At 39.8% G+C, this 27,205-nt stretch overlaps 2 protein-coding genes and 1 long non-coding RNA gene across 3 annotated transcripts; all 3 read right to left on the reverse strand.

Annotated features, from left to right (window-relative positions):
- Positions 1-1,842: 1,842 nt before the first annotated feature.
- On the reverse strand, positions 1,843-7,479 carry LOC118940201 (zinc finger protein 664-like). The gene is made up of 2 exons (XM_036948632.1): positions 6,848-7,479; positions 1,843-2,816 (listed from the first exon to the last, which is right to left on the reverse strand). Exons 1-2 carry the CDS (start codon positions 7,230-7,232, stop codon positions 1,846-1,848), a joined length of 1,356 nt encoding a protein of 451 aa, XP_036804527.1. The 5' UTR covers positions 7,233-7,479; the 3' UTR covers positions 1,843-1,845.
- A 1,672-nt stretch (positions 7,480-9,151) lies between these two features.
- LOC118940202 (zinc finger protein 664-like) lies at positions 9,152-15,280 on the reverse strand. The gene is made up of 2 exons (XM_036948633.1): positions 14,601-15,280; positions 9,152-9,822 (listed from the first exon to the last, which is right to left on the reverse strand). Exons 1-2 carry the CDS (start codon positions 15,007-15,009, stop codon positions 9,185-9,187), a joined length of 1,047 nt encoding a protein of 348 aa, XP_036804528.1. The 5' UTR covers positions 15,010-15,280; the 3' UTR covers positions 9,152-9,184.
- Positions 15,281-23,086: 7,806 nt separating this feature from the next.
- Positions 23,087-26,188, reverse strand: LOC118936548. Its single transcript, XR_005036742.1, has 2 exons — positions 25,990-26,188; positions 23,087-24,005 (listed from the first exon to the last, which is right to left on the reverse strand). It is a non-coding gene; the product is annotated as an uncharacterized LOC118936548 (long non-coding RNA).
- Between the last annotated feature and the right edge of the window lie 1,017 nt (positions 26,189-27,205).

Raw genomic sequence — 27,205 nt, forward strand, 5'->3', positions numbered from 1 at the left:
TGAAATAACACATATGGAATCATGTAGTAACCAAAAAAGTGTTAAACAAATCAAAATATATATATTTTATATTTGAGAGTAATTCAAAGTAATCTGATTACATTAGTGAGTTTTGGGGAACCCAACAGTTATGTTACTGATGACACTTTTAGACAGGTAACTAGTAACTAACGGATTACTGATGACACTTTTAGACAGGTAACTAGTAACTAACGGATTACTGATGACACTTTTAGACAGGTAACTAGTAACTAATGGATTACATTTAGAAAGTAACCTACCCAACCCTGGATACAGTATAAAGGTCTCTCCATGGGTGGGAGATGGACATTTAAGATGATCAACACTCTCTTTATATTACTGACTTGTTGACTGATTGATCCATTCATCCTTCCATCCCTCCTCATCCTTCCTCTCCTCTGAAGACCCAGTGAGGGTGGAGCTCAGTCAGAGAGCTGTTGAGGGACTGGTTAGGAAGAACACTTCTACAGCCAGAGAGGTGAGAGGTCACAGATGGTTTAGATGGTAAATATTGATGTCCCCTTAGTGGTTCATCACGTAAGCAAAAGGTAATATGTTCCATCATCTATGTTTATTTACATTAGTGCAAATTGTCCACTGATATTGTGTAAAACATACTTTTCCGCCACTCATTCACCCCATCTCTTTACATTGGTTATGCTGACATGGTGGCCTGACTGCGTCCAGACTGTCATATTCAGTGGCCAGACTCAAATTCCGAACACAACGCCCATCCTAGTAGATCTAAACCTAATGCAGCTTGGAGTGATCGGATGACAGAAGTCACATTTAGGTGCCAGGTGTAACTGGTAGATGCTCCATATCCATTACTTAGAGTGTTTTATATAATATTATTAAATGTGTTTCTTTCTGTGTTGCAGGGGCAGTCAAGAAATGGAACGGCAAGGACACAGATCATGACATAGGCAGATCTGTGGGAGACCACCTCAAGCCCCTGGTAGAGCCGGGGGTGGTGTTTACCACTCCACCACGCCTTCAGCAGGCTGGAAAAGTGGGATTGATCTGTTTGATTCAGTTTTTCAGGAGTTGAATCCTTTGACGTATTGTTGATTTCAACATTTTTCCTTTTCAACAAAAAATCCACTGGATTCGTTGAAGTCGGTCATTGGGTTGAAGTCGGTCATTGGGTTGAAGTCGGTCATTGGGTTGAAGTCGGTCATTGGGTTGAAGTCGGTCATTGGGTTGAAGTCGGTCATTGGGTTGAAGTCGGTCATTGGGTTGAAGTCGGTCATTGGGTTGAAGTCGGTCATTGGGTTAATTTGTTTTGCAATTTGAAAATATAAATCAAGCTTTATTTATACAGCACATTTCAGACATGGACAAATAAAAACAATGGAAATAAAAACTGAAATATTTACTTCACAACAAACATAAGATGATTTAAAAACTAAAATAGTGCCAATGTGGTAACAACTCCTTTTTTTGTTAATCAAATAAATAGAACTCTTTCAATTCAGAACCTGGATTTTTCCCCCGATGAGTCTAATATCCATATTATGCTGAAATCAATAGAACAGGGGACAAACGTTTAGGGTTCTACATTGTGACATCATTAAGATACTCCTACTACAATGTTAAAACATTCTACATTGTGACATCATTAGAACACTCCTACTACAATGTTAAAACATTCTACATTGTGACATCATTAAAATACTTCTACTACAATGTTAAAACATTGTACATTGTGACATCATTAGAACACTCCTACTACAATGTTAAAACATTGTACATTGTGACATCATTAGAACACTCCTACTACAATGTTAAAACATTCTACATTGTGACATTATTTCATTGATATCATGAAACAAGTCCTTCATGTATTTTCTGATGTTTAATAAGAGATCGATTATCAGAGTATCTCTTGTCACATTGATCACAACTATGTGACTTCTCTCCTGTGTGTCTTCTCTGGTGCTTAGTCAAGTTACCAGACTCAGTAAAACTCTTCCCACATTGATCACAGCTATATGGTTTCTCTCCTGTGTGTGTTCTCTGATGCTTAGTCAAGTTACCAGGCTCAGTAAAAGTCTTCCCACATTGATCACAGCTAAAATATTTCTCTCCTGTGTGTGTTCTCTGGTGCCTAGTCAGCTGACTAGACTGAGTAAAACTCTTCCCACATTGATCACAGCTATAAGGCTTCTCTCCTGTGTGTGTTCTCTGGTGAACTATCAGGCTGCTTAAGTGACTAAAACTCTTCCCACATTGATCACAGCTATAAGGCTTCTCTCCTGTGTGTATTCTCTGGTGTGATTTTAAATGTCCTGATATCAGAAAACACTTTCCACAGTCTGCGCAGTGGAAAGATTTCTCTCCTGTGTGTGTTCTCTGGTGTGTAGTCAGACGGCTAGATGTAGTAAAACTCTTCCCACATTGAGAACAGCTATAAGGTTTCTCTCCAGTGTGAATTTTCTGGTGTGTGTTTAGTGACTCTGATCTTGAGTAACTCTTCCCACAGTCTGAGCAGTGGAAAGATTTATCTCTTGTGTGTGTTCTCTGGTGTATAGTCAGACGGCTAGATGTAGTAAAACTCTTCCCACATTGAGAACAGCTATAAGGTTTCTCTCCAGTGTGAATTCTCTGGTGTGCTTTTAGTGAATCTGATCTTGAGTAACTCTTCCCACAGACAGAGCAGTGGTGAGGTTTCATTCCTGTGGGTCTCTGCTGGAATTTGAGATGTTCTGAAGTGGAGAGACTCTTCTCTGCCTCGTCAGCTTTGTGATGTAGTTGGGGCTCCCCAGAGGATCCACGGTAGTTCTGTCTCTCTCCTGGTGAACAACAAAATCAGACAGATGGTTAAAGGCCCGCAACAGCAGAAATCCATTGTTTATTTGAGCTAAGGTAATGTTAAGGTATATAATATATATATATATATATATATATATATATATATATATATATATATATATATATATATAATATATATATAATAATGTTTGTGTCATTGTTGCAAATCAACTGCTTTATACTTTAAAAAAACACTTCAACTTCAACCAGTAAAATGCTCATTGGCTAGCTTTGCTACCAGCCTTTGTCAATGAGCGTTTAGCATTCAAGCTAACAACTTCTGCATCCAAAATAGGTATTTTACAACTTTATTTCACAACCAAATATGTGACCCGCCGTCTCTATTCAGTCTTATGTAGCAACCTTTTCACTGGTGTTTATTTCATACATTGGATAAAAGTACTGAGCTTCTAAATGGCATATCATACACTGTGATTGGAGGAAACATGAGGAAGTAATGACTCAGAGCTTCTACATGGTATCATACACTGTGATTGGAGGAAACATGAGGAAGTAATGACTCAGAGCTTTTACATGGTATTATACACTGTGATTGGAGGAAAACATGAGGAAGTAATGACTCAGAGCTTCTACATGGTATTATACACTGTGATTGGAGGAAACATGAGGAAGTAATGACTCAGAGCTTCTACATGGTGTATCATAAACTGTGATTGGAGGAAACATGAGGAAGTAATGACTCAGAGCTTTTACATGGTATTATACACTGTGATTGGAGGAAACATGAGGAAGTAATGACTCAGAGCTTCTACATGGTATCATACACTGTGATTGGAGGAAAACATGAGGAAGTAATGACTCAGAGCTTCTACATGGTATCATACACTGTGATTGGAGGAAAACATGAGGAAGTAATGACTCAGAGCTTCTACATGGTATCATACACTGTGATTGGAGGAAACATGAGGAAGTAATGACTCAGAGCTTCTACATGGTATTATACACTGTGATTGGAGGAAACATGAGGAAGTAATGACTCAGAGCTTCTACATGGTATTATACACTGTGATTGGAGGAAAACATGAGGAAGTAATGACTCAGAGCTTCTACATGGTATCATAAACTGTGATTGGAGGAAACATGAGGAAGTAATGACTCAGAGCTTCTACATGGTATCATACACTGTGATTGGAGGAAACATGAGGAAGTAATGACTCAGAGCTTCTACATGGTATCATACACTGTGATTGGAGGAAAACATGAGGAAGTAATGTAGATTTTTTTTTAAATTACACTTAGAATCCCATTCAGGACAAAAGGGCATTCCAAAGGTTTCTGTGGTTTTCACACTTGCTCTACATTAATCATTGGGAAACATATTTAGAAAAGGAATACTTTCACCAAATTGCCTAAATGGATTCTCTGAACATTATATCACCAGGTTCCCCCATTAGGCAAACCATTAACAGTATGTATCTCACCAGGTTCCCCCATTAGGCAAACCATTAACAGTATTTATCTCACCAGGTTCCCCCATTAGGCAAACCATTAACAGTATTTATATCACCAGGTTCACCCATTAGGCAAACCAGTAACAGTATTTATCCCACCAGGTTCCCCCATTAGGCAAACCATTAACAGTATTTATCTCACCAGGTTCCCCCATTAGGCAAACCATTAACAGTATTTATCTCACCAGGTTCCCCCATTAGGCAAACCATTAACAGTATTTATCCCACCAGGTTCCCCCATTAGGCAAACCATGAACAGTATTTATCTCACCAGGTTCCCCCATTAGGCAAACCATTAACAGTATTTATCTCACCAGGTTCCCCCATTAGGCAAACCATTAACAGTATTTATCCCACCAGGTTCCCCCATTAGGCAAACCATTAACAGTATTTATCTCACCAGGTTCCCCCATTAGGCAAACCATTAACAGTATTTATCTCACCAGGTTCCCCCATTAGACAAACCATTAACAGTATTTATCCCACCAGGTTCCCCCATTAGGCAAACCATTAACAGTATTTATCTCACCAGGTTCCCCCATTAGACAAACCATTAACAGTATTTATCCCACCAGGTTCCCCCATTAGGCAAACCATTATAATTACTACATTGTCTATTGCTGTATATCTTCAGTGCTGCTCTTTGTTCACGCCCATTTATCATCTTTCACTCCCTCTAGAGCCTTAGACCCGCCCATCTCTCAAAGAATTCACATTGGAACATGAGAATGTGGCCATGTGATAAAGCAGTGAGGCCTAAAAAAACAAAGATGTCAACAATAAAATACTTTATTAACTTCAAGTAGATTACAATTAGGAAAAACCTAGAACACAAGAAGGTCAAAACAATATCTAGACCTAGGCTTATATATTCTTTATTTAACTAGGCAAGTCAGTTACAAATTCTTATTTTCAATGACGGCCTAGGAACAGTGGGTTAACTGCCTGTTCAGGGGCAGAACGACTGATTTGAACCTTGTCAGGATGGGTGATTTGAATTTGCAACCTTCCAGTTACTAGTCCAACGCTCTAACCACTAGGCTACCCTGCCGCCCCAGTTTTTAAGATTAGGACTTTTGCAATGAAGAGACCATGGACATTACATGAAGAGACCACGGACATTAAATGAAGAGACCACGGACATTACATGTCCTGGTCCAAAGGGCAGAAAAAATATGCTTTTGGGTTAGATTAATTTGTTCATATCATAACCAAAGTTACTCAAAGGATGGGGCGGAAGGTGGTTAGAGCGTTGGGCCAGTAAACATCTTGCCTAGTTAAATAAAGTTTTTTTTTTAAAGTGTTGTGTATTTGTATGGTGTACCATCTCCACTATTATTATAACCTCTTGAGGTTCTGCTCACCTGAGTTGAATACCCGAGCATTGTATGTGTAGACCAGACTATTGACCAAGAGAGTTTACATCTGTATTTTTCTTAGCTGTCTATTTACCACCACAAACTAATGCTGGCACTAACACCACACTCAACGCGTTGTATAGGGCCATAAGCAAACAAGAAAACAGTCATCCAGAGGCCACTCAGGTGATTTCAAGTTATTTCTACCTGTGCAACTAGAGGAGGGGAAAAACCTCTAGATCGACCTTTACTCCACACACAGAGACACATTCAAAGCCCCTCCCTCAGCCTCCATCTGGTAAATATCAACATAACTGTATCCTCCTGATTATAAGTCGAAACTGAAACAGGAAGTACAGGTTCAATAAGGAAGCGATCCGATGAAGCGGTTGCTAAGCGACAGGACTGCTTCACTAGCACAGAATGCAATATGTTCAGGGATTCATCCGGTGGCCTTTAGGAGTTTACCACATCAGTCAACGGCTTCATTAATAAGTGCATCGACGGCGTCGTAACAGTGACCGTACGTACATACTGGACATATTAGAGACTGTTGGGACAAAAACAATCTTGGTCAACCAACAGCTTGTCGACCAAACAATCAACCAGATGACCAAGTGGGGTCAGACATTATATCATTATGACATCATAATAGCCATTGACTACTGAAGAATAGAACTTAGAAATGCCTCAAATGTTTCAACTGTATTTCCCCCATCAGAAACCAAAACATAAGCTCGTTAAACACCATTGTTCATAAACAAACACTGTATAGCCTCATTATGACATCATGGATGAATTCTAGAATATACTATATAGCCTAGAAACCTGGTTAAACTATCATTATGACATCATGGATGAATTCTAGAATATACTATATATCCTAGAAACCTGGTTAAATTATCATTATGACCTCATGGATAGCCAGTCCTTGTATTCATAGTGTAGGGAATTCAGGGTGAGTCCCTGAGCTGAACTCAAACCTGGGCCCAGCGACTGTCAAGCCAACGCCTTATAACTGTTATGCCAAGGACTGACTGGATGCAAGGACTGACCACTGGCAATACATCAATAATTTAAAAGTGAAAATATGGATGTAGCAATTGCATATTTCCCCTTTAACACCACTCATCAGTTCAACAACTGCAAAGTTTGTGCCTCTGTTTTTAAGACAGTACTTACTAGTGTAAATCGAGGAACGGTTTCTCAAAACCATTTTACGGCTAACTTCATCATTAGAACCATCGGACACCTTAAGATGCGTTTGGGAAACCGGGCCCAGATATCCAGTTTCCTCCTCTTCTTCCTCCTTTTTCAGTGTGACAGTCATCTCTCCCTCCTTCACTCCAAAAACAGCATTCTCCTCTTTCTCTTCTTTTACTGTAACATCCTCCTCCTCTTTCACCCTGAACGAGTCTTCCTCTTCTTTAACGGTAACAACCTCACCCTCTACTTGTTTTTGTATTGTAACAGCCTCCTCTTCCCCCTCCTCTTTCACCAGACCCTCTTTCTCCGTCCAGCAGACATCCTCTTCTTTATCAGGAGGAGAGTAGCTTAGTGAACACATCGGAGATGTTGGAGATGTCGGAGATGTTAGCTAGCTATGCTAATGCTAACTTAACCAGCCCGCTAGCTGACTAATAACAACACCGCAAATATGCAATTAAATCGGATAACTAACTAGACGACAGAAGTGGGTTTAAAACACAGTGGCTAATATACACTAAAGCGTCTAAAGAGCTTTATTGGTTCGTATATTTTGTCTAGCAAGCTACGGAGGTGTCTGACTAACTGTTGTTGCTGTTGAAAGAAGAGTTCCGTCCACTTGATTATACGTCACACCAGCAGCATAACCTTAAAGTCTCAGACCGCCATCTGCTGACTGGAGTGGGTAACGCAGTTGAGAAAAATGTATCTATTTTATTTTCAGACAAGTTAAAGGGTAGGAAGCATTTGTTTTTTTTACACACAAATTAAACAACACAGTGTGGTTAAAGAGTTAGTAACTTAGTTGTAGTCACGATCTGGTTACCTATTAAGTACAAACAGTTATGTTTTTGAGTTATTACATATTTATTAATTTATTTCCGGATATCTTCTAAACTACCCACAATGCACAATTTTGCAATGTCAAATTGATATACTCTGTGCTACCGAGTTCATATGGCCAGAATCCATCTCATATCTTCTCCCACTGCGTAAAGTGTGGTCGTGCTATAACTCAATTCGCCCTTGCACTCCTTTTAACGCCATTTTAACGCAAAACGTTTGTTACAGATTCTAGTTATGTAAACAGAAAACTGTATTGAGATCAAACGTTTCATCGATGAGAAAATGTGCAGAATGTTGGACAAAATCCATTTCACTCTATCATCTCCCACTCATCTTTCACTGGGCTTCCTCTCATCGCCATATTTGGTAGTGAGTAAAAAGTACATCATGCTCCTCTCCTCTCTACCTAACGTCCCCTCACAGTCCCTTCAATTTCCCCTAACGTCCCCTCACAGTCCCGTTAGATTGGCTGCTCAGCCTACCTAAATTATCCCTCACCCATCATAGCCCTGCAATTCCCAACCAATCAGAGCGCTTCGAAATACGCATCTGGACACTACACCCGCCCACTCAGGTCAGAGTGTTGTCCGAAGGGAGAAGACGCCAGTTTCTGAGGACTTTTTATTGTCGACAGTAACACAAATGTCTGAATGTTGTGAGTGCATCGAAATATAAGCATTTCACTGTTGTATTCGGCGCATGTGACAAATAAACATAATACAATTTGATTTGATAGTTCAGACATACAGTACCAGTCAAAAGTTGGACACACTCACTAGTCATTCAATGGGTTTTCTTAATTTGAACTATTTTCTACATTGTAGAATAATAATTAAGACATCACAACTATGAAATAACGCATATGGAATGTAGTAACCAACAAAGTGTGAAACAAATCTTTTTTTTTTTTTTTAAACGAGCTCCTTATAAGCACCAAAAACGCTGTTTTGACAACTGGCAATAAATCTACTGGGGGGAAATCAGGTTGAAACTGCTGTTGAAACTAACAACTAAAATAACACATGGAAATGGGAGATATCTTTTGGAATTTTAAAATATTTTATCTCACTGGTTAGATAATCTGCAGAAGACAGTCAGCTACATTTCGGAGTGATGGTCCCCAGAACGAAGAGAAATGCAACACTTATTTGTCATCACTCATATCGAAATCAAGTTGAAATCAATTGCGCGAGAGAGGGGGGTATATCTGGGTTTAATGTGTACATCACTGGTTAGAGGACAACTTGTGGTAAACAGCTAGCTACATTTTGAAGTGTTGCATTTTGATTCAAGTGGATCACCGACGAGATAAGTGTAACGCAACACTTTTTGTTAATCACATAAATAGTACTCTTTCATTTCAGAACCTGGATTTTTCCCCTGATGAGGCTAATATCCACATCATGATGAAATCAATAGAACAGGGGACAAACGTTTAGGGTTCTACATTATGACATTTTATTGATATCATGGAACAACTCCTTCATGTATTTTCTGATGTCTAATCAGAGATCTTTTACCAGAGTATCTCTTCCCACATTGATCACAGCTATATGATTTCTCTCCTGTGTGTGTTCTCTGGTGTGCAGTCAGCTGGCTAGATGAAACAAAACTCTTCCCACATTGATCACAGCTATAACATTTCTCTCCTGTGTGTGTTCTCTGGTGTAAAGTCAGCTGGCTAGATGAAACAAAACTCTTCCCACATTGATCACAGCTATAAGGTTTCTCTCCCGTGTGAATTCTTTGGTGTGTTTTCAGGCTGCTTGGAACATTAAAACTCTTCCCACAGTCAGTGCAGCTATAAGGTTTCTCTCCCGTGTGAATTCTTTGGTGTCTTTTCAGGCTGCTTAGATCAGTAAATCTCTTCCCACATTGATCACAGCTATAAGGTTTCTCTCCTGTATGGATTCTCTGATGTCTTTTGAGGTCTGCTGAAGATGTGAATCTCTTCCCACAGTCAGAGCAGTGGTGAGGTTTCTTCCCTGTGCGTTTCCGCTTCTGTTTATTGAGATGTTCTGATGTGGAAAAACTCTCCTCTGCCTCTTCAGCTTCATGATGTTGTTGAGGCTCCCCAGAGGATCCACGATCATCATGTCTCTCTCCTGTGTGAACAACAAAAAGAAAGTCAGACAGAATTTTTTTTTCTTCACCTTAGTAGTAAAGTGGATGATTTTAGGCTAGAAATACGTTTTTAAAGTTGCTGAAATCCCAAGCAGTGTGCCAGACGACTTTGATCACCAATATAGGCCCCACTCTGTGTTTGCTAAAATTTCGCCACGAGGGCCGATGCACACACAATTTGGTTGCAGAAACTCTTCCCTGCTAATAAGAAAACCACTAGTTATGGATGTAGCATATCTGGTAATGAGGAAACCACTAGTTATGGATGTAGTATATCTGCTAATGAGGAAACCACTAGTTATGGACGTAGTATATCTGGTAATGAGGAAACCACTAGTTATGGATGTAGTATATATGGTAATGAGGAAACCACTAGTTATGGATGTAGTATATCTGCTAATGAGGAAACCACTAGTTATGGACGTAGTATATCTGGTAATGAGGAAACCACTAGTTATGGATGTAGTATATATGGTAATGAGGAAACCACTAGTTATGGATGTAGTATATCTGGTAATGAGGAAACCACTAGTTATGGATGTAGTATATATGGTAATGAGGAAACCACTAGTTATGGATGTAGTATATCTGGTAATGAGGAAACCACTAGTTATGGATGTAGTATATCTGGTAATGAGGAAACCACTAGTTATGGATGTAGTATATCTGGTAATGAGGAAACCACTAGTTATGGATGTAGTATATCTGGTAATGAGGAAACCACTAGTTATGGATGTAGTATATCTGCTAATGAGGAAACCACTAGTTATGGATGTAGTATATCTGCTAATGAGGAAACCACTAGTTATGGACGTAGTATATCTGGTAATGAGGAAACCACTAGTTATGGATGTAGTATATCTGGTAATGAGGAAACCACTAGTTATGGATGTAGTATATCTGGTAATGAGGAAACCACTAGTTATGGATGTAGTATATCTGCTAATGAGGAAACCACTAGTTATGGATGTAGTATATCTGGTAATGAGGAAACCACTAGTTATGGATGTAGTATATCTGGTAATGAGGAAACCACTAGTTATGGATGTAGTATATCTGGTAATGAGGAAACCACTAGTTATGGATGTAGTATATCTGGTAATGAGGAAACCACTAGTTATGGATGTAGTATATCTGGTAATGAGGAAACCACTAGTTATGGATGTAGTATATCTGGTAATGAGGAAACCACTAGTTATGTATGTAGTATATCTGGTAATGAGGAAACCACTAGTTATGTATAATGTGAATATTACCACACATTATCAGATCAAGATCAGGAGAGCTACTGAAGGAAACTCACATTAAGCTCTGTGTCTATTCACTAATTCACCACCGTGGGGAAAACTGATGGATGGGGCTGGAGAAATGTAACTACTTTCAAATTCATAGACAGACCTATGGATGCAAGGACTGACCATCCATGATATCAACATTATAGGTTCAACCATGTTGAGGCTATACAGTGTTGGTTTACATTGGTAAACCTGGTAAATCTAGACTGTTGAATGGTCCCAGATGGTGAACAATTTATTTAGTAATAACCTGGTAAATCTAGACTGTTGAATGGTCCCAGATGGTGAACAGTTTATTTAGTAATAACCTGGTAAATCTAGACTGTTGAATGGTCCCAGATGGTGAACAGTTTATTTAGTAATAACCTGGTAAATCTAGACTGTTGAATGGTCCCAGATGGTGAACAGTTTATTTAGTAATAACCTGGTAAATCTAGACTGTTGAATGGTTCCAGATGGTGAACAGTTTATTTAGTAATAACCTGGTAAATCTAGACTGTTGAATGGTCCCAGATGGTGAACAGTTTATTTAGAAGTAATAACCTGGTAAATCTAGACTGCTGAATGGTCCCAGATGGTGAACAGTTTATTTAGTAATAACCTGGTAAATCTAGACGGTTGAATGGTCCCAGATGGTGAATATCAGTTGTTTTCCCCCACGGTGATCATTCTACTTGTTTATGACTTGACTCTGAGTCATCAGGTTGCCATGGGTTACATGGGGTGTTTTGGTTTCACTCTGGGTTGAGTAGACAAACAGAAAGGGGACAAAGTCTTTCCTATTTGATAATACTGACGATGGGTGACTTCCTGTCGTCTTTGTGCAACCAGAAATCACATCTGGCATTAAGGTTTCAAAGCTGACGTTTGGCAACTCAAACATTCAGCTCCCTCCACAGATTTTCTATGGGATTAAGGTCTGGAGACTCCAGGACCTTAATGTGCTTCTTCTTGAGCCACTCCTTTGTTGCCTTGGCCGTGTGTTTTGGGTCATTGTCATGCTGGAATATCCATCTAAGATCCATTTTCAATGCCCTGGCTGAGGGAAGGAGGTTCTCACCCAAGATTTGACGGTACATGGCCCCGTCCATCGTCCCTTTGATGCGGTAAAGATGTCCTGCCCCCTTAGCAGAAAACACCCACAAAGCATAATGTTTCCACCTCCATGTTTGACGGTGGGGATGGTGTTCTTGGGGTCATAGGCAGCATTCCTCCTCCTCCAAACACGGCGAGTTGTGTTGATGCCATAGAGCTCCATTTTGGTCTCAACTGACCACAACACTTTCACCCAGCTGTCCTCTGAATCATTCAGATGTTCATTGGCAAACTTCAGATGGGCATGTATATGTGCTTTCTTGAGCAGGGGGACCTTTGCGTGCGCTGCAGGATTTCAGTGTGTTACCAATTGTTTTCTTGGTGACTATGGTCCCAGCTGCCTTGAGATCATTGACAAGATCCTCCCGTGTAGTTCTGGGCTGATTCCTCACCTTTCTCATGATCATTGCAACTCCACGAGGTGAGATCTTGCATGGAGCCCCAGGCCGAGGGAGATTGACAGTTCTTTTGTGTTTCTTCCATTTGCGAATAATCGCACCAACTGTTGTCACCTTCTCACCAAGCTGCTTAGCGATGGTCTTGTAGCCCATTCCAGCCTTGTGTAGGTCCACAATCTTGTCCCTGATATCCTTGGAGAGCTATTTGGTCTTGGCCATGGTGGAGAGTTTGGAATCTGATTGATTGATTGCTTCTGTGGACAGGTGTCTTTTATACAGGTAACAAACTGAGATTAGGAGCACTCCCTTTAAGTGTGTGCTCCTAATCTCAGCTCGACCTGTATAAAAGACACCTGGGAGCCAGAAATCTTTCTGATTGTGAGGGAGTCAAATACTTATTTCCCTCATTAAAATCAATTTATAAAAATTTTTACATGCGTTTTTCTGGATTTTTGTTGTTGTTATTCTGTCTCTCACTGTTCAAATAAACCTACCATTAAAATTATAGTCTGATCATTTCTTTGTCAGTGGGCAAATGTACTAAATCAGCAGGGGATCAAATGCATTTTTCCCTCACTGTACATTTCTCCAGCCCCCATCCCTCAGCTGTTTACCAAACCATGTCTCATGGCTGACATTTTGTTGCTATTTAAATCCAAGGTTTTCCCTTTAAAAAAAGCCACAATCAACCAATCTTGGTTGTGGTAATAAGATGATGGATGGGGCTGGAGAAATGTAACTACTCTCAAATTCATAGACAGACCGATGGATGCAAGGACTGACCATCCATGATATCAACATTATAGTTTTAACCATGTTGAGGCGAAACAGTGTTGGTTTACATTGTTTCTAAACATTGGAGTAAAACAAGTTTATTTGGGGTTCTGATGGGGTACAACAGTTGAACTAAGCTCATGAGGCATGTGTTATGTTCTTGAAGAATCAATGGCTATACATAAATAATTTACAAATACAGTGTTGGTTCACATTGTTTCTATAAATATATACAGTGCAATTGGAAAGTATTCAGACCCACTTTTTCCACATTTTGCTACGTTACATCCTTATTCTAAAATGGATGAAATTAAATGTTTTCCTCATTAATCTACACACAATACACTCTAATGATAACATGAAAACTTTTTTTTGCACATTTATTAAAATAAAAAACATGAATACCTTATTTACATAAGTATTTAGACCCTAAATTGAGATCAGGTGCATCCTGTTTCCTGACTCTCAGACCATGAGAAACTAGATTCTCTGGTCTGTTGAAACCTAGATTAAACTCTTTGGCCTGAATGACAAGCATCACGTCTGGCAAACAACCTGGCACCATCCCTATGGCGGCAGGAACTGGAGGACTAGTCAGGCTTGAGGGAACTAGTCAGCATTGAGGGTAAGATGAACAGAGCAAGTACAGAGTACAGAGAGGTCCTTGATGAAAATCTTCTCCAGAGCGCTCAGAACCTCAGACTGGGGTGAAGGTTCACCTTCCAACAGGACAAAGACTCTAAGCACACAGCCAAGACAACGCAGGAGTGGCTCTGGGACAAGACTCTGAATACTTTTTTTCTATGCAGAGAACAATGGGAGACAGTCCCCAAAGTGTGCCAAGCTTGTAGTGTCATACCCAAGAAGCCTTAAGGCTGTAATTGCTGCCATAAAAGTACTGAGGAAAGGGTCTGAATACTTATTAAATCTGATTTTAGTTGTTGTTTTTTGCAAAATTGCAAAACGGTCTAGAAATCTGTTTTTGTTTTGTCATTGTGTGTAGATTGATGTTTGAAAATATATATATATTTAAACCGTTTAAAAATAAGGCTGTAACATAATGAGGGAAAAGCCAATGGGTCTGAATCATTTAAACGTCCACATATGGATGAGGCAGTTGTAGATTTACTCATTTATAGCCACACATCAGTTCAACAACTGCAGAGTTTGTGCCTCTGTATTTAAGACAGTACTTACTAGTGTTAATTAGGGCCCGGTTTCCCAAAACCATTTTATGACTAAGTTCATCGTTACCATCTGACGCCTTAAGATGCGTTTGGGAAACCGGGCCCAGATATCCAGTTTCCTCCTCTTCTTCCTCCTCCTTTTTCAATGTGACAGTCATCTCCCCCTCCTCCTCTTTCACTCCAAAAACTGCATCCTCCTCTCTCTCTTTCTCCTCTTCTTTTACTGTAACATCCTCCTCCTCTTTCACTCTGAACGTGTCTTCCTCTTCTTTAACTGAAAGGTCTTTCTCTTCCTCTTTCACGGTAACAGCCTCCTCTTTTTTCTCCTCTTTTACGACAACGTTCAGCCACAGACCCTCTTTCTCCGTCCAGCTGACCTCCTCTCCTCTTGCAGGAGGAGAGTAGCTTAGTGAACTCATGGTCGTGGATGTTAGCTAACTAGCTAGGCTAATGAATGAGCAGCAATCTAAATTGCCATGAGCAGACCAATAACATCGTAAATATTAAATTAAATCGGATAACTAACTAGACGACAGAAGTGGGTTTAAAACACAGTGGCTAATAAACACTAAAGCATCAACAGAGTTTTATTGGTTCGTTTATTTTGTCTAGCAAGCTACGGAGGTGTCTGACTAACTGTTGCTGCTGTTGAAAGAAGCGTTCCGTCCACTAGATTATACGTCACACCAACAGCATCGCCTTAAAGTATCAGATCGCCATCTGCTGACTGGAGTGGGTAACGCAGTTGAGTAAAATGTAGAGTTTATATTCAGACCAAAAGTTTTTTTTTTAAAGTTAATCGGTAGGAAGCATGAGTTTTTACCCACCAATGTAACAACACAGTGTGGTTAAACACTTAGTAACGTAGAAGCAATCACAATTACCTATATGTGCAAACTGTTATGTTTTCTCGTTATTACTGTAACGACCCTGGATTTATAAGCGTGGATATCGACTCTGCCGCTAAGGCTAGAAGGTTGAGGGTTCGAGACCTGCATCCTGTTGTTTCATTACACTACATATTTATTAACTTCCGATATCTTCTAAACTACATACAAGGCACTATTTCTCAACGTCATATTGATCTACTATATATAAACAGTAACATTGATTTACTCTGTGCTACCGAGTTTGTATGCTAACTTTTTACATGCTGACAAACCCGAAGCGTTTGTCACGAGCATGTTAATTATGTCCATCCAGATTCGATCAGCAGTTTGAAATATCAAAATGAACCAACTATATTAATTGTGGGACTGTTCGAAAAACAAACATTCATTGCAATTTAGACAGCTCAATTGTCCTGGGATATAAACATGGAGTTGTGAATTTCAGGTAAAATAACAATGTCCTCTACTCTGACACTTAATCCACAGATATAACGGTAAACCGAGTTTGTTTCTAGTTATCCTACTTCAGGCTTCTTCTTCTGAGTCAAATACTAAATGTTCAGTGATTGTTAGGTGGTTTACATAATTCACTTTCCTTACTAACCTTCTAAAAGTTGACGCGCCAAAATCTTACCAAACCATTCATTATTCTACTAACTATGCTCACCAATGTAGCTGACCGATGTAGAGAGAGACAAGTGCAGAATGTTTTTTTGTGATGTTGGTAATACAGTTGAAACATTTATACGTAATTGGTGCCTGGTCACATGTCAACCTCTTTACTGTGTTGCCACCATGCTCGATACCAGTGTAACAGTATAACTTTAGACCGTCCCCTCGCCCATACCCGGGCGCGAACCAGGGACCCTCTGCACACATAAACAACAGTCTCCCACGAAGCATTGTTACGTCAGCGATCGAAACGCTATTTAGCGTGCACCACCGCTAACAAGCTAGCCGTTTCACGTCTGTTACACATGCACTTAGGAGTCATTAAGACAAGCAGAATGTTTTTTGTGATGCAGTTTAAACATTTGAGGCATTTATAAGTAAATAATACAAAATAAATTGCAGTTGAAGTCGGAAGTTTACATGCACTTAGGCTGGAGTCATTAAAACTAATTTTTCAACCACTCCACAAATTTCTTGCTAACAAACTATAGTTTTTGTCAAATCAGTTAGGACATCTACTTTGTGCATGACACGTAATTTTTCCAACAATTCTTTACAGACAGATCATTTCACTTGTAATTCCCTGTATCACAATTACAGTGGGTCAGAAGTTTACATACACTATGTTGACTGTGCATTTAAACAGCTTGGAAAATTCTAATATTTTAGAAGCATCTGATAGGCTAATTGACATAATTTGAGTCAATTGGAGGTGTACCTGTGGATGTATTTCGAGGCCTACCTTCAAATTCAGTGCTTCTTTGCTTGACATCATGGGAAAATCAAAAGAAATCAGCCAAGACCTCAGAAAAAAGATTGTAGACCTTCACAAGTCTGGGTCATCCTTGGGAACAATTTCCAAACGCCTGAAGGTACCACGTTCATCTGTACAAACAATAGACCGCAAGTATAAACACCATGGGACCACGCAGCTGTCATACCGCTCAGGAAGGAGACGCGTTCTGTCTCCCAGAGATGAACGTACTTTGGTGCGAAAAGTGCAAATCATTCCCAGAACAACATCAAAAGACCTAGTGAAGATGCTGGAGGAAACAGGTATAACAGAATCTATATCCACAGTAAAACAAGTCCTATATCAACATAACCTGAAAGGCCGCTCAACAAGGAAGAAGCCACTGCTCCAAAACCGCCATAAAAAAAGCCAGACTATGGTTTGCCACTGCACATGGGGACACAGATTGTACTTTTTGGAGAAATGTCCTCTGGTCTGATGAAACAAAAATAGAACTGTTTGGTAATAATGACCATCGTTATGTTTGGAGGAAAAAGGGGGAGGCTTGCAAGCCGAAGAACACCATCCCAACCGTGAAGCACGGGGGTGGCAGCATCATGTTGTGGGGGTGCTTTGCTGCAGGAGGACTGGTACACTTCACAAAATAGATGGCATCGCAAGGAAGGAAAATTATGTGGATATATTGAAGCAACATCTCAAGACATCAGTCAGGAAGTTAAAGCTTGGTCACAAATGGGTCTTCCAAATGGACAATGAACCCAAGCATACTTCCAAAGTTGTGGCAAAATGGCTTAAGACAACAAAGTCAAGGTGTTGGAGTGGCCATCACAAGGCCCTTACCTCAATCCTATAGAAATATTGTGGGAATCGTGTGAAGGCTACCCGAAACATTTGACCCAAGTTAAACAATTTAAAGGCAGTACTACCAAATACAAATGGAGTGTATGTAAACTTCTGATCCACTGGGAGTGTGATGAAATAAATAAAAGCTGAAATAAATCATTCTCTCTACTATTATTTTGACATTTCACATTCTTAAAATAAAGTGGTGATTCCTAACTGACCTGAGACAGGGATTTTTTACTCTGATTAAATGTCAGGAAATGTGAGAAAAAAAAACGGAGTTTAAATGTACTTGGCTAAGGTGTATGTTAACTTCTGACTTCAACTGTATATTCTTCAAGAATCAATGACTATTAGGGCCGACCCCAATTAGTCGACTCGTCAATTGTTTGGTCAATAGGCTGTTGGTCGACCCAATATGTTTTTAGTCAAACAGTGGCACATTTTTACAGTATTCAGACCCCTTGTGGACTTTTCCCACATGTTGTTACTTTACAGCCATATTGTAAAATTGATTCAATTGTTTTTTCCCCTCCTCGTGTATCTACACACAATACCCCACAATGACAAAGGAAAAACTGTTTTTTAGATGAATTAATAAAAGTTGTAGAAACATCTCAAGGATGATCAATGGAAACAAGATGCACCTGAGCTCAATTTCAGGTCTCTTAGAAAAGGGTCTGAATACTTATGTAAATAAGTTTTTTCAGTTTTTTTTATTTTTAATACATTTGCAAACATTTCTAGAACATGTTTTCACTTTGTCACTCTGGGGTATTGTGATGTCATTATGGGGTATTGTGATGTCATTATGGGGTATTGTGATGTCATTATGGGGTATTGTGATGTCATTATGGGATATTGTGATGTTATTATGGGATATTGTGATGTTATTATGGGATATTGTGATGTTATTATGGGGTATTGCGTGTAGATTGATGAGGAAAACGTTTTATTAAATCAAGTTTAGAATAAGGCTGTAACGTAACAAAATATGGAAAAAGTCAAGGGGTCTGAATACTTTCCGAATGCACTGCAGGTCTCTCCATTGATGGGAGATGGACATTTAAACTGATCAACGCTCTCTTTATATAACTGACTTGTTGACTGATTTATCCATTCATCCTTCCATCCTGAAAGGAATTTTATAATATCTGTACATTATAGGAACACCTGTAATTACAAAGCACAATGATGAATGTTTTGCTTTAGCTTTGAGATGAAGAATCAGTGGTAGACACCTTGTAAGTGCATGAAGAGGTCAACTCTACAAAAGTCAGAGGTCTGTGTGTTGGAACTATACTTTCAGTTCCTGTTCATGCTATGTTCCAGTCTTACTTCTGCCTAGCACATGACAGCAATAAGAGGAAGAAGGATTGGGAAACTAACCTCAAATAACAATAAACTGAACTCCGCCAAGCAGAAACATCTTTGTATTAGCAACTATTAATTATGAGCTTATATGGTATTAAAGTTAAGGGACATCAGCCTGGGCGGGGTGATCCTCAGTAAGGGATACAAAGGGAAAACACCATCTTGTGAACTGAGTGTGGTACCAGTACAGAGTCAATGTGGAGGCTATATACAGGGGGTACCAGTACAGAGTCAATGTGGAGGCTATATACAGGGGGTACAGAGTCAATGTGGAGGCTATATACAGGGGGTACCAGTACAGAGTCAATGTGGAGGCTATATACTGGGGGTACAGAGTCAATGTGGAGGCTATATACAGGGGGTACCAGTACAGAGTCAATGTGGAGGCTATATACAGGGTATTACAGTACAGAGTCAATGTGGAGGCTATATACAGGGGGTTCCAGTACAGGGTCAATGTGGAGGCTATATACAGGGGGTACCAGTACAGAGTCAATGTGGAGGCTATATACAGGGGGTACCAGTACAGAGTCAATGTGGAGGCTATATACAGGGGGTACCAGTACAGAGTCAATGTGGAGGCTATATACAGGGGGGTACCAGTACAGAGTCAATGTGGAGGCTATATACAGGGGGTACCAGTACAGAGTCAATGTGGAGGCTATATACAGGGGGGTACCAGTACAGAGTCAATGTGGAGGCTATATACAGGGGGTACCAGTACAGAGTCAATGTGGAGGCTGTATACAGGGGGTACCAGTACAGAGTCAATGTGGAGGCTGTATACAGGGGGTACCAGTACAGAGTCAATGTGGAGGCTATATACAGGGGGTACCAGTACAGAGTCAATGTGGAGGCTATGTACAGGGGGTACCAGTACAGAGTCAATGTGGAGGCTATATACAGGGGGTACCAGTACAGAGTCAATGTGGAGGCTATATACAGGGGGTACCAGTACAGAGTCAATGTGGAGGCTATATACAGGGGGTACAGAGTCAATGTGGAGGCTATATACAGGGGGTACCAGTACAGAGTCAATGTGGAGGCTATATACAGGGGGTACCAGTACAGAGTCAATGTGGAGGCTATATACAGGGGGTTCCAGTACAGAGTCAATGTGGAGGCTATATACAGGGGGTACCAGTACAGAGTCAATGTAGAGGCTATATACAGGGGGTACCAGTACAGAGTCAATGTGGAGGCTATATACAGGGGGTACCAGTACAGAGTCAATGTGGAGGCTATATACAGGGGGTTCCGGTACAGAGTCAATGTGGAGGCTATATACAGGGGGTACCAGTACAGAGTCAATGTGGAGGCTATATACAGGGTATTACGATACAGAGTCAATGTGGAGACTATATACAGGGTGTACAATCCTTATTAAACAAACTAACCTCTGATCAAAGCAGTTTCCTGTATGAACATAGGGCAGAATTCCCTAACAATCCCTCTTCAGCCTCCTTCTTAATGGAAAAGTAATCTAAAACAAATAACTGAAAGTAATCAGATTACATTAGTTAGTTTGGGGAATCCAACAGTTATGTTACTGATGCCACTTTTAGACAGGTAACTAGTAACTAACAGATTACATTTAGAAAGTAACCTATCCAACCCTGGATACAGTATAAAGGTCTCTCCATGGGTGGGAGATGGACATTTAAGATGATCAACACTCTCTTTATATTACTGACTTGTTGACTGATTGATCCATTCATCCTTCCATCCCTCCTCAGCCTTCCTCTCCTCTGAAGACCCAGTGAGGGTGGAGCTCAGTCAGAGAGCTGTTGAGGGACTGATTAGGAATAACACTTCTACAGCCAGAGAGGTGAGAGGTCACACATGGTTTAGATGGTAAATATTTATGTCCCCTTGGGAATTCAGATATGCAACTGTTGGTCACAGATACTCTGGCAATTCCGAACACAATGCCCATCCTGGCAGATCTGAACCTAATGCAGCACATCGTGATTTGTGTGCATCCAGACCTAATTCAGCTTGGAGTGATCAGATGAATGCACAATGGTCAATGTTATCTGGGATCCTTGGGACATCCCTACCCTCAACCCTACCTTAACCATTGTAAATGTCAACTTCAACGGGCTAGTGACTTCCCAAGGATCTATCTCTACCTGAAAATACATGATCTAGGTGATTAATAGTTGGTATTCAGCAGTCATAAAGCCTTATTTCCTTTAATGAACTACTAAAATAGTGATTTTGTCAGACAGCAGCTCTACACTTTATTGAGTGACTGATCCATTCATCCTTCCAACCCTCCTCAGCCTTCCTCTCATCTGAAGACCCAGTGAGGGTGGAGCTCAGTCAGAGAGCTGTTGAGGGACTGGTTAGGAAGAACACTTCTACAGCCAGAGAGGTGAGAGGTCAAAGATGGTAAATATTTATGTCCCCTTAGCGGTTCATCACGTAAGCAAAAGGTAATATGTTCCATCATCCATGTTTATTTACATTAGTACAAATTGACCACTGATATTGCTGTAATTTCTCACCCCTTCTGGCTGTATGAAAGTTAATTTCCCCTCAGGCACATGCATTTGTTCTTTGATATTATGAAGGTCATTTGTGTAGAATTTACTTTACCCCACATCTCTTTACATTGCTTATGCATATTTGGTGGCCTGACTGCGTCGAAGGCCCATCCTGTCAGATCTGAACCTAATGGAGCTTAGTGATCGGATGACAGAAATCACATTTAAGTGCCAGGTGTAACCGAGGCCATAGATGCTCCATATCCATTACTTTGAGTGTTTTATATAATATTACTAAATATATTTCTTTCTGTGTTGCAGGGGCAGTCAAGAAATGGAACGGCAAGGCCACAGAACATGACATAAGCAGAGCTGTGGGAGACCACCTCAAGCCCCTGGTAGAGCCGGGGGTGGTGTTTACCACTCCACCACGCCTTCAGCAGGCTGGAAAAGTGGGATTGATCTGTTTGATCCAGTAGTTGAATCCTTTGACGTATTGTTGATTTCAACATTTTTCATATTCAACAAAAAATGCACTGGATTGGTTAAAGTTGGAAATTGGGTTAATTTGTTTGGTAATATATTCAAATCAAATCAAGCTTTATTTATACAGCACATTTCAGACATGGAATACAACACAATGGGCTTCAGAGGGAAAAACTATGAATAAAAACTATGAAAATAAAAACAGAAATATTTCCAACCAAACAAACAGGAAACAAAATGACAATAAAAACTGAAAGACTAATGAACAATAACTGTAATATTTACTACACAACAATCATAATGATAAATAAAGAATAACAATAAAAACTGAGACTAATGATCACTCTGAGGAAAATACATTGATTAAAATAGTAAGAATAGGATGTAACATCCAACCAGAAATATAAGCTTGTTTTACTACAATGTTAGTAAACAATATAATTGTACCAATAAAAACTCAGTTATTAATCATAATTATTTACGCAACTAAGTGTTACAAAAATGCTAATATTATGAAATATCAAAACCGAATGTACACCCCTTTGTTAATATGTATTGGCAATACTTCACTTAATGGTGAGGCATGGAATAATAAAACGTGTATATTTTGTCAGGCTGAATGTTTGAAATATGAGGTGATTTGAGTCATGCTTCTTCAGTAGTGGAATAAAGACAATTAGCGCTTGAATGTTGTCAAGAAATACTGGAGTGATGTCAGATTGTTAATAAAAATTGATTATAAACTAATTTATTATACTTCGTCCATGTGTATAGGCTGCAAGTACGTTGAAATTACGATGTTTTCGAGTCATTGAAAAAAAAAGAAATATTTTCAACTACAAAGTCGTTTTCTTTTCATAACGCAACACTTTTTGGTAAACTCTTTCATTTTTCCATAGCTGAAATCAATAGAACAGGACAAACATTTAGGGGTTCTTCACTATGACATCATTATCCTACTCCTATTGCATTGTGACATTTTTAAAAAATTGATATAACGTATCTCTTGTCACATTGAGCACAGCTATGGTGTTTCTCTCCTGTGTGTGTTCTCTGGTGTAGTTTTAAAAAGTCCTGATTAAACAAAACTCTTCCCACAGTCAGAGCTAGTGTTAAAGTGTATTTCCCGTGTGTTTTCTCTGGTGCAAAGTCAGCTCTCTAGATTCAGTAAAACTCTTCTCACATTGAACAACTCCTTCATGTATGAATTGTCTGATGTTTAATCAGTGATCTTTTATCAGAGTATCTCTTGTCACATTGATCACAGCTATGAGGTTTCTCTCCTGTGTGTGTTCTCTGGTGTGATTTTAAAAGTCCTGAGGAAACAAAACTCTTCCCACAGTCAGAGCATTGGTAAGGTTTCTCTCCTGTGTGTATTCTCTGGTGTACTATCAGGCTGCTTAAGTGCCTAAAACTCCTCCCACATAGATGACAGCTATAAGGTTTCTGTCCTGTGTGTGTTCTCTGGTGTGATTTTAAATGTCCTGACAAAACAAAACACTTCCCACAATCAGAGCAACTATAAGGTTTTTCTCTTCTATGGATTCTCTGATGTATTTTTAGGGTTGCTAAAGAGGTGCAACTCTTCCCACAATTAGAGCAGCAGTGAGGTTTCTCTCCAATGTGTTTTTTCTGGTGTACTTTTAGTGAATCTGATCTTGAGTAAGTCTTCCCACAGTCAGAGCAGTGGTGAGACTTCTTCCCTGTGTGAATTCTCTGGTGTGCCTTCAGTGAATCTGATCTTGAGTAACTCTTCCCACAGACAGAGCAGCGGTGAGATTTCTTCCCTGTGGTTTTCCGCTGGTGTTTCTTGAGGTGTTCTGATCTGGAGGGACTCTTCTCTGCCTCGTCAGCTTCATGATGTTGTTGAGGCTCCCCATAGTATCCACGATTGTCATGTCTCTCTCCTGTGTGAACAACAAAGTCAGACAGATGGTTAAAGGCCCACAACAGCGGTAATCCCCTGTTTATTTTACCTAAAAAAGTCCCCATGATGTCGTACAACAATTTATGTCTGTAATGAATGTTTAAATGCTTTTACAAACGTATTTGACAATTATCTTAAAAAGACAGTCAAGTGAGCAACAATAGACTTATTTTTCACCAAATTGTCTAAATGGATTCTCTGAACATTATATCACCAGGTTCCCCCATTAGGCAAACCATTAACAGTATTTATCTCACCAGGATCCCCCATTAGGCAAACCATTAACAGTATTTATCTCACCAGGTTCCCCCCATTAGGCAAACCATTAACAGTATTTATCTCACCAAGTTCCCCCAAACAATTAACAGTATTTTTGATACCAGTACCAACCAGTTCAGACTGCTTTATCCACAGTAGACAGAGCTGTTGATACCAGCAGCTGTACTCAAGATAACCAGTTCACACTGCTTTATCCACAGTAGACAGAGCTGTTGATACTGGTATCAACAGAGAACAGAGAAGCCTTGAGTCACAGAATTAACTCTTTCTTGTGAATGTCCCAGCCCCCTCATCATCTCCACCAATCATTGCTATGCTACATTCTGTATTTTCTCCATGTCTAAACAGCTTTGTGAAATCACATTTTATTTATATTTCCAGATCACATAAGTGTTTGTTATTAAAGCACATGAAAGTTCACATGTTCAAGGAGGAATTTCTGCCAAAAAAAGAGACATTTTGAAAAAAAGTTTTATGTTCAAATGCCTCTCCTGTGAAGTAGTGGCGTGCGACATACACCCAGCTTTCTGTAATGGATCACACACGTGACCGACCGGCTCGATTCTGTCTTATGTAGAGACATTAGGAATGGTGTTTTTAACATTGGATAAAAGTAGAGACTCGGCGCTAGAAAACGCAAGGCTGTAATCGCTGCCAAATGTGCTTCAAAACAAAGCATTGAGTAAAGGGTCTGAATACTGTTAATGTGATGTATCAGGTATTTTTTAGGGTATTTTATGGAGATTGATACGGGGGAAAAATTGATTTAATCCATTTTAGAATAAGGCTGTAACGTAAGAAAATGTGTATAGACGACTGAATGGGGTCAGTTATAGAAAGACCCATTTACCCATGAATTCTAGAATATACTATATAGCCTAGAAACCTGGTTAAACTATCATTATGACATCATGGATGAATTCTAGAATATACTATATAGCCTAGAAACCTGGTTAAACTATCATTATGACATCATGGATGGCCAGTCCTTGTATTCATTGTGTAGTGAATTCAGGGTGAGGCCCTGAGCTGAACTCAAACCTGGGTCCAGCGACTGTCAAGACAACACCTTATAACTGTTACGCCAAGATGTCTGAACTTCTTGACGAGGTCGCTAGGTGTTGGGTTAAGGTTTCTACAATATTGTTCTCTATGAATGTGAGAGTGGTTACACTTCTCCAGCCCCCCATCCCTCAGCTGTTTACCAAACCAAATCTCTGGGCTGACATTTTTTTCTATTTAAAACCTGTCCCTCTAAAAAAGCCACATCCATCAATCTGCAGTTGAAACAATAACAAAGTTGTCATTCCACCACTATTTTGGTAATAAGATGATGGATGGGACTGGAGAAATGTAACTACTTTCAAATTCATAGACAGACCTATGGATGCAAGGACTGACCATCCATGATATCAACATTATAGTTTTAACCATGTTGAGGCGATACAGTGTTGATTTACATTGTTTCTAAACATTGGAATAAAAAAAGCTTATTTGGGCTGATGGGGTACAACAGTTGAACTAAGCTCATGAGGCGTGTGTTATATTCTTCAAGATTCAATGGCTATAAATAAATAATTTAAAAGTCAAAATATGGATGTAGAAACTACAGATTTCCCCTTTAACACCAGACATCAGTTCAACAACTGCAGAGTTTGTGCCTCTGTATTTAAGACAATACTTACTAGTGGTAATCACGGCCCGGTTTCTCAAAACCATTTCACGGCTAACTTCATTGTTAGAACCACTGGATGCATTAAGGTGGCTTTGGGAAACCGGGCCCAGATATCTAGTTTCCTCCTCTTCTTCCTCCTCCTTTTTCGATGTAACAGTCATCTCCTCCTCCTCCTCTTTCACTCCATAAACTGCATCCTCCTCTTTCTCCTCTTCTTTTACTGTAACATCCTCCTCCTCTTTCACTCTGAACGTGTCTTCCTCTTCTTTCACTGAAACGTCTTTCTCTTCTTCTTTCACTGTAACAGCCTCATCCTCTACTTGTTTTTCTATTGTAACATCCCCCTCTTCATCCTCCTTTTTCACTCTGAACGAGTCTTCCTCTTCTTTCACTGAAACAGCCTCACCCTCTACTTGTTTTTCTAGTGTAACAGCCTCCTCTTTCACCAGAGCTTCTTTCTCCGTCCAGCAGACCTCCTCTTCTTTAACGGGAGGAGAGTAGCTTAGTGAACTCATAGTCGGAGATGTTAGCTAGCTAGGCTAATGCTAACTTAACTTAATAAAACTTAACTAGATGACCAATAACAACACCGTAAATATGAAATTAAATCGGATAACTTAGTAGACGACAGAAGTGGGTTTAAAACACAGTGGCTCTACGGAAGAGTCTAAAGAGCTTTATTGGTTCGTCTATTTTGTCTAGCAAGCTACCGAGGTGTCTGACTAACTGTTGCTGCTGTTGAAAGAAGCGTTCCGTCCACTACATTATACGTCACACCAGCAGCATCGCCTTAAAGTCTCAGACCGCCATCTGCTGACTGGAGTGGGTAACGCAGTTGAGAAAAATGTATATTTTATTTTCAGACAACATGTTATTAAACGGTAGGAAGCATGAGTTTTTACTCACCAATGTAACAACACATTGTGGTTAAAGACTTAGTAACTTAGTTGTAGTCACGATCTGGTTACCTATAATATATATAATAATATAATATGTAGGTCTTATACTAGCTCGGTGGCTAACGTCAGCAACACATCATGCTCTTCACCGACTGTGTGTCCAAAGATTTGTGTAACTAACCCAGATAGACCAGAGCCTGTCGTTTCCAAATTAATCCTAGTGGGCAGAGCCAAGGACGAGCAAGAGAGATCCTATTGGCGCATTCTAGTATTTATTTGCATATTTCCTTTAGGGAACGCCTACTCTGTGAAGTTTACCGGTGTGAA

The sequence above is a fragment of the Oncorhynchus mykiss genome, chromosome 17 (assembly GCF_013265735.2).
Source record: "Oncorhynchus mykiss isolate Arlee chromosome 17, USDA_OmykA_1.1, whole genome shotgun sequence".
Taxonomy (NCBI): domain Eukaryota; kingdom Metazoa; phylum Chordata; class Actinopteri; order Salmoniformes; family Salmonidae; genus Oncorhynchus; species Oncorhynchus mykiss.

Excerpts from the sequence above, each read along its gene's own strand:
- LOC118940201 (XM_036948632.1), bottom strand. The coding sequence starts at position 7,232 with ATGTGTTCACTAAGCTACTCTCCTCCTGATAAAGAAGAGGATGTCTGC. Across the intron at positions 2,817-6,847 it reads CCGTTCCTCGATTTACACTA|GAGAGAGACAGAACTACCGT; the intron begins GTAAGTACTGTC and ends GTTGTTCACCAG.
- LOC118940202 (XM_036948633.1), bottom strand. The coding sequence starts at position 15,009 with ATGAGTTCACTAAGCTACTCTCCTCCTGCAAGAGGAGAGGAGGTCAGC. Across the intron at positions 9,823-14,600 it reads CCGGGCCCTAATTAACACTA|GAGAGAGACATGATGATCGT; the intron begins GTAAGTACTGTC and ends TTGTTCACACAG.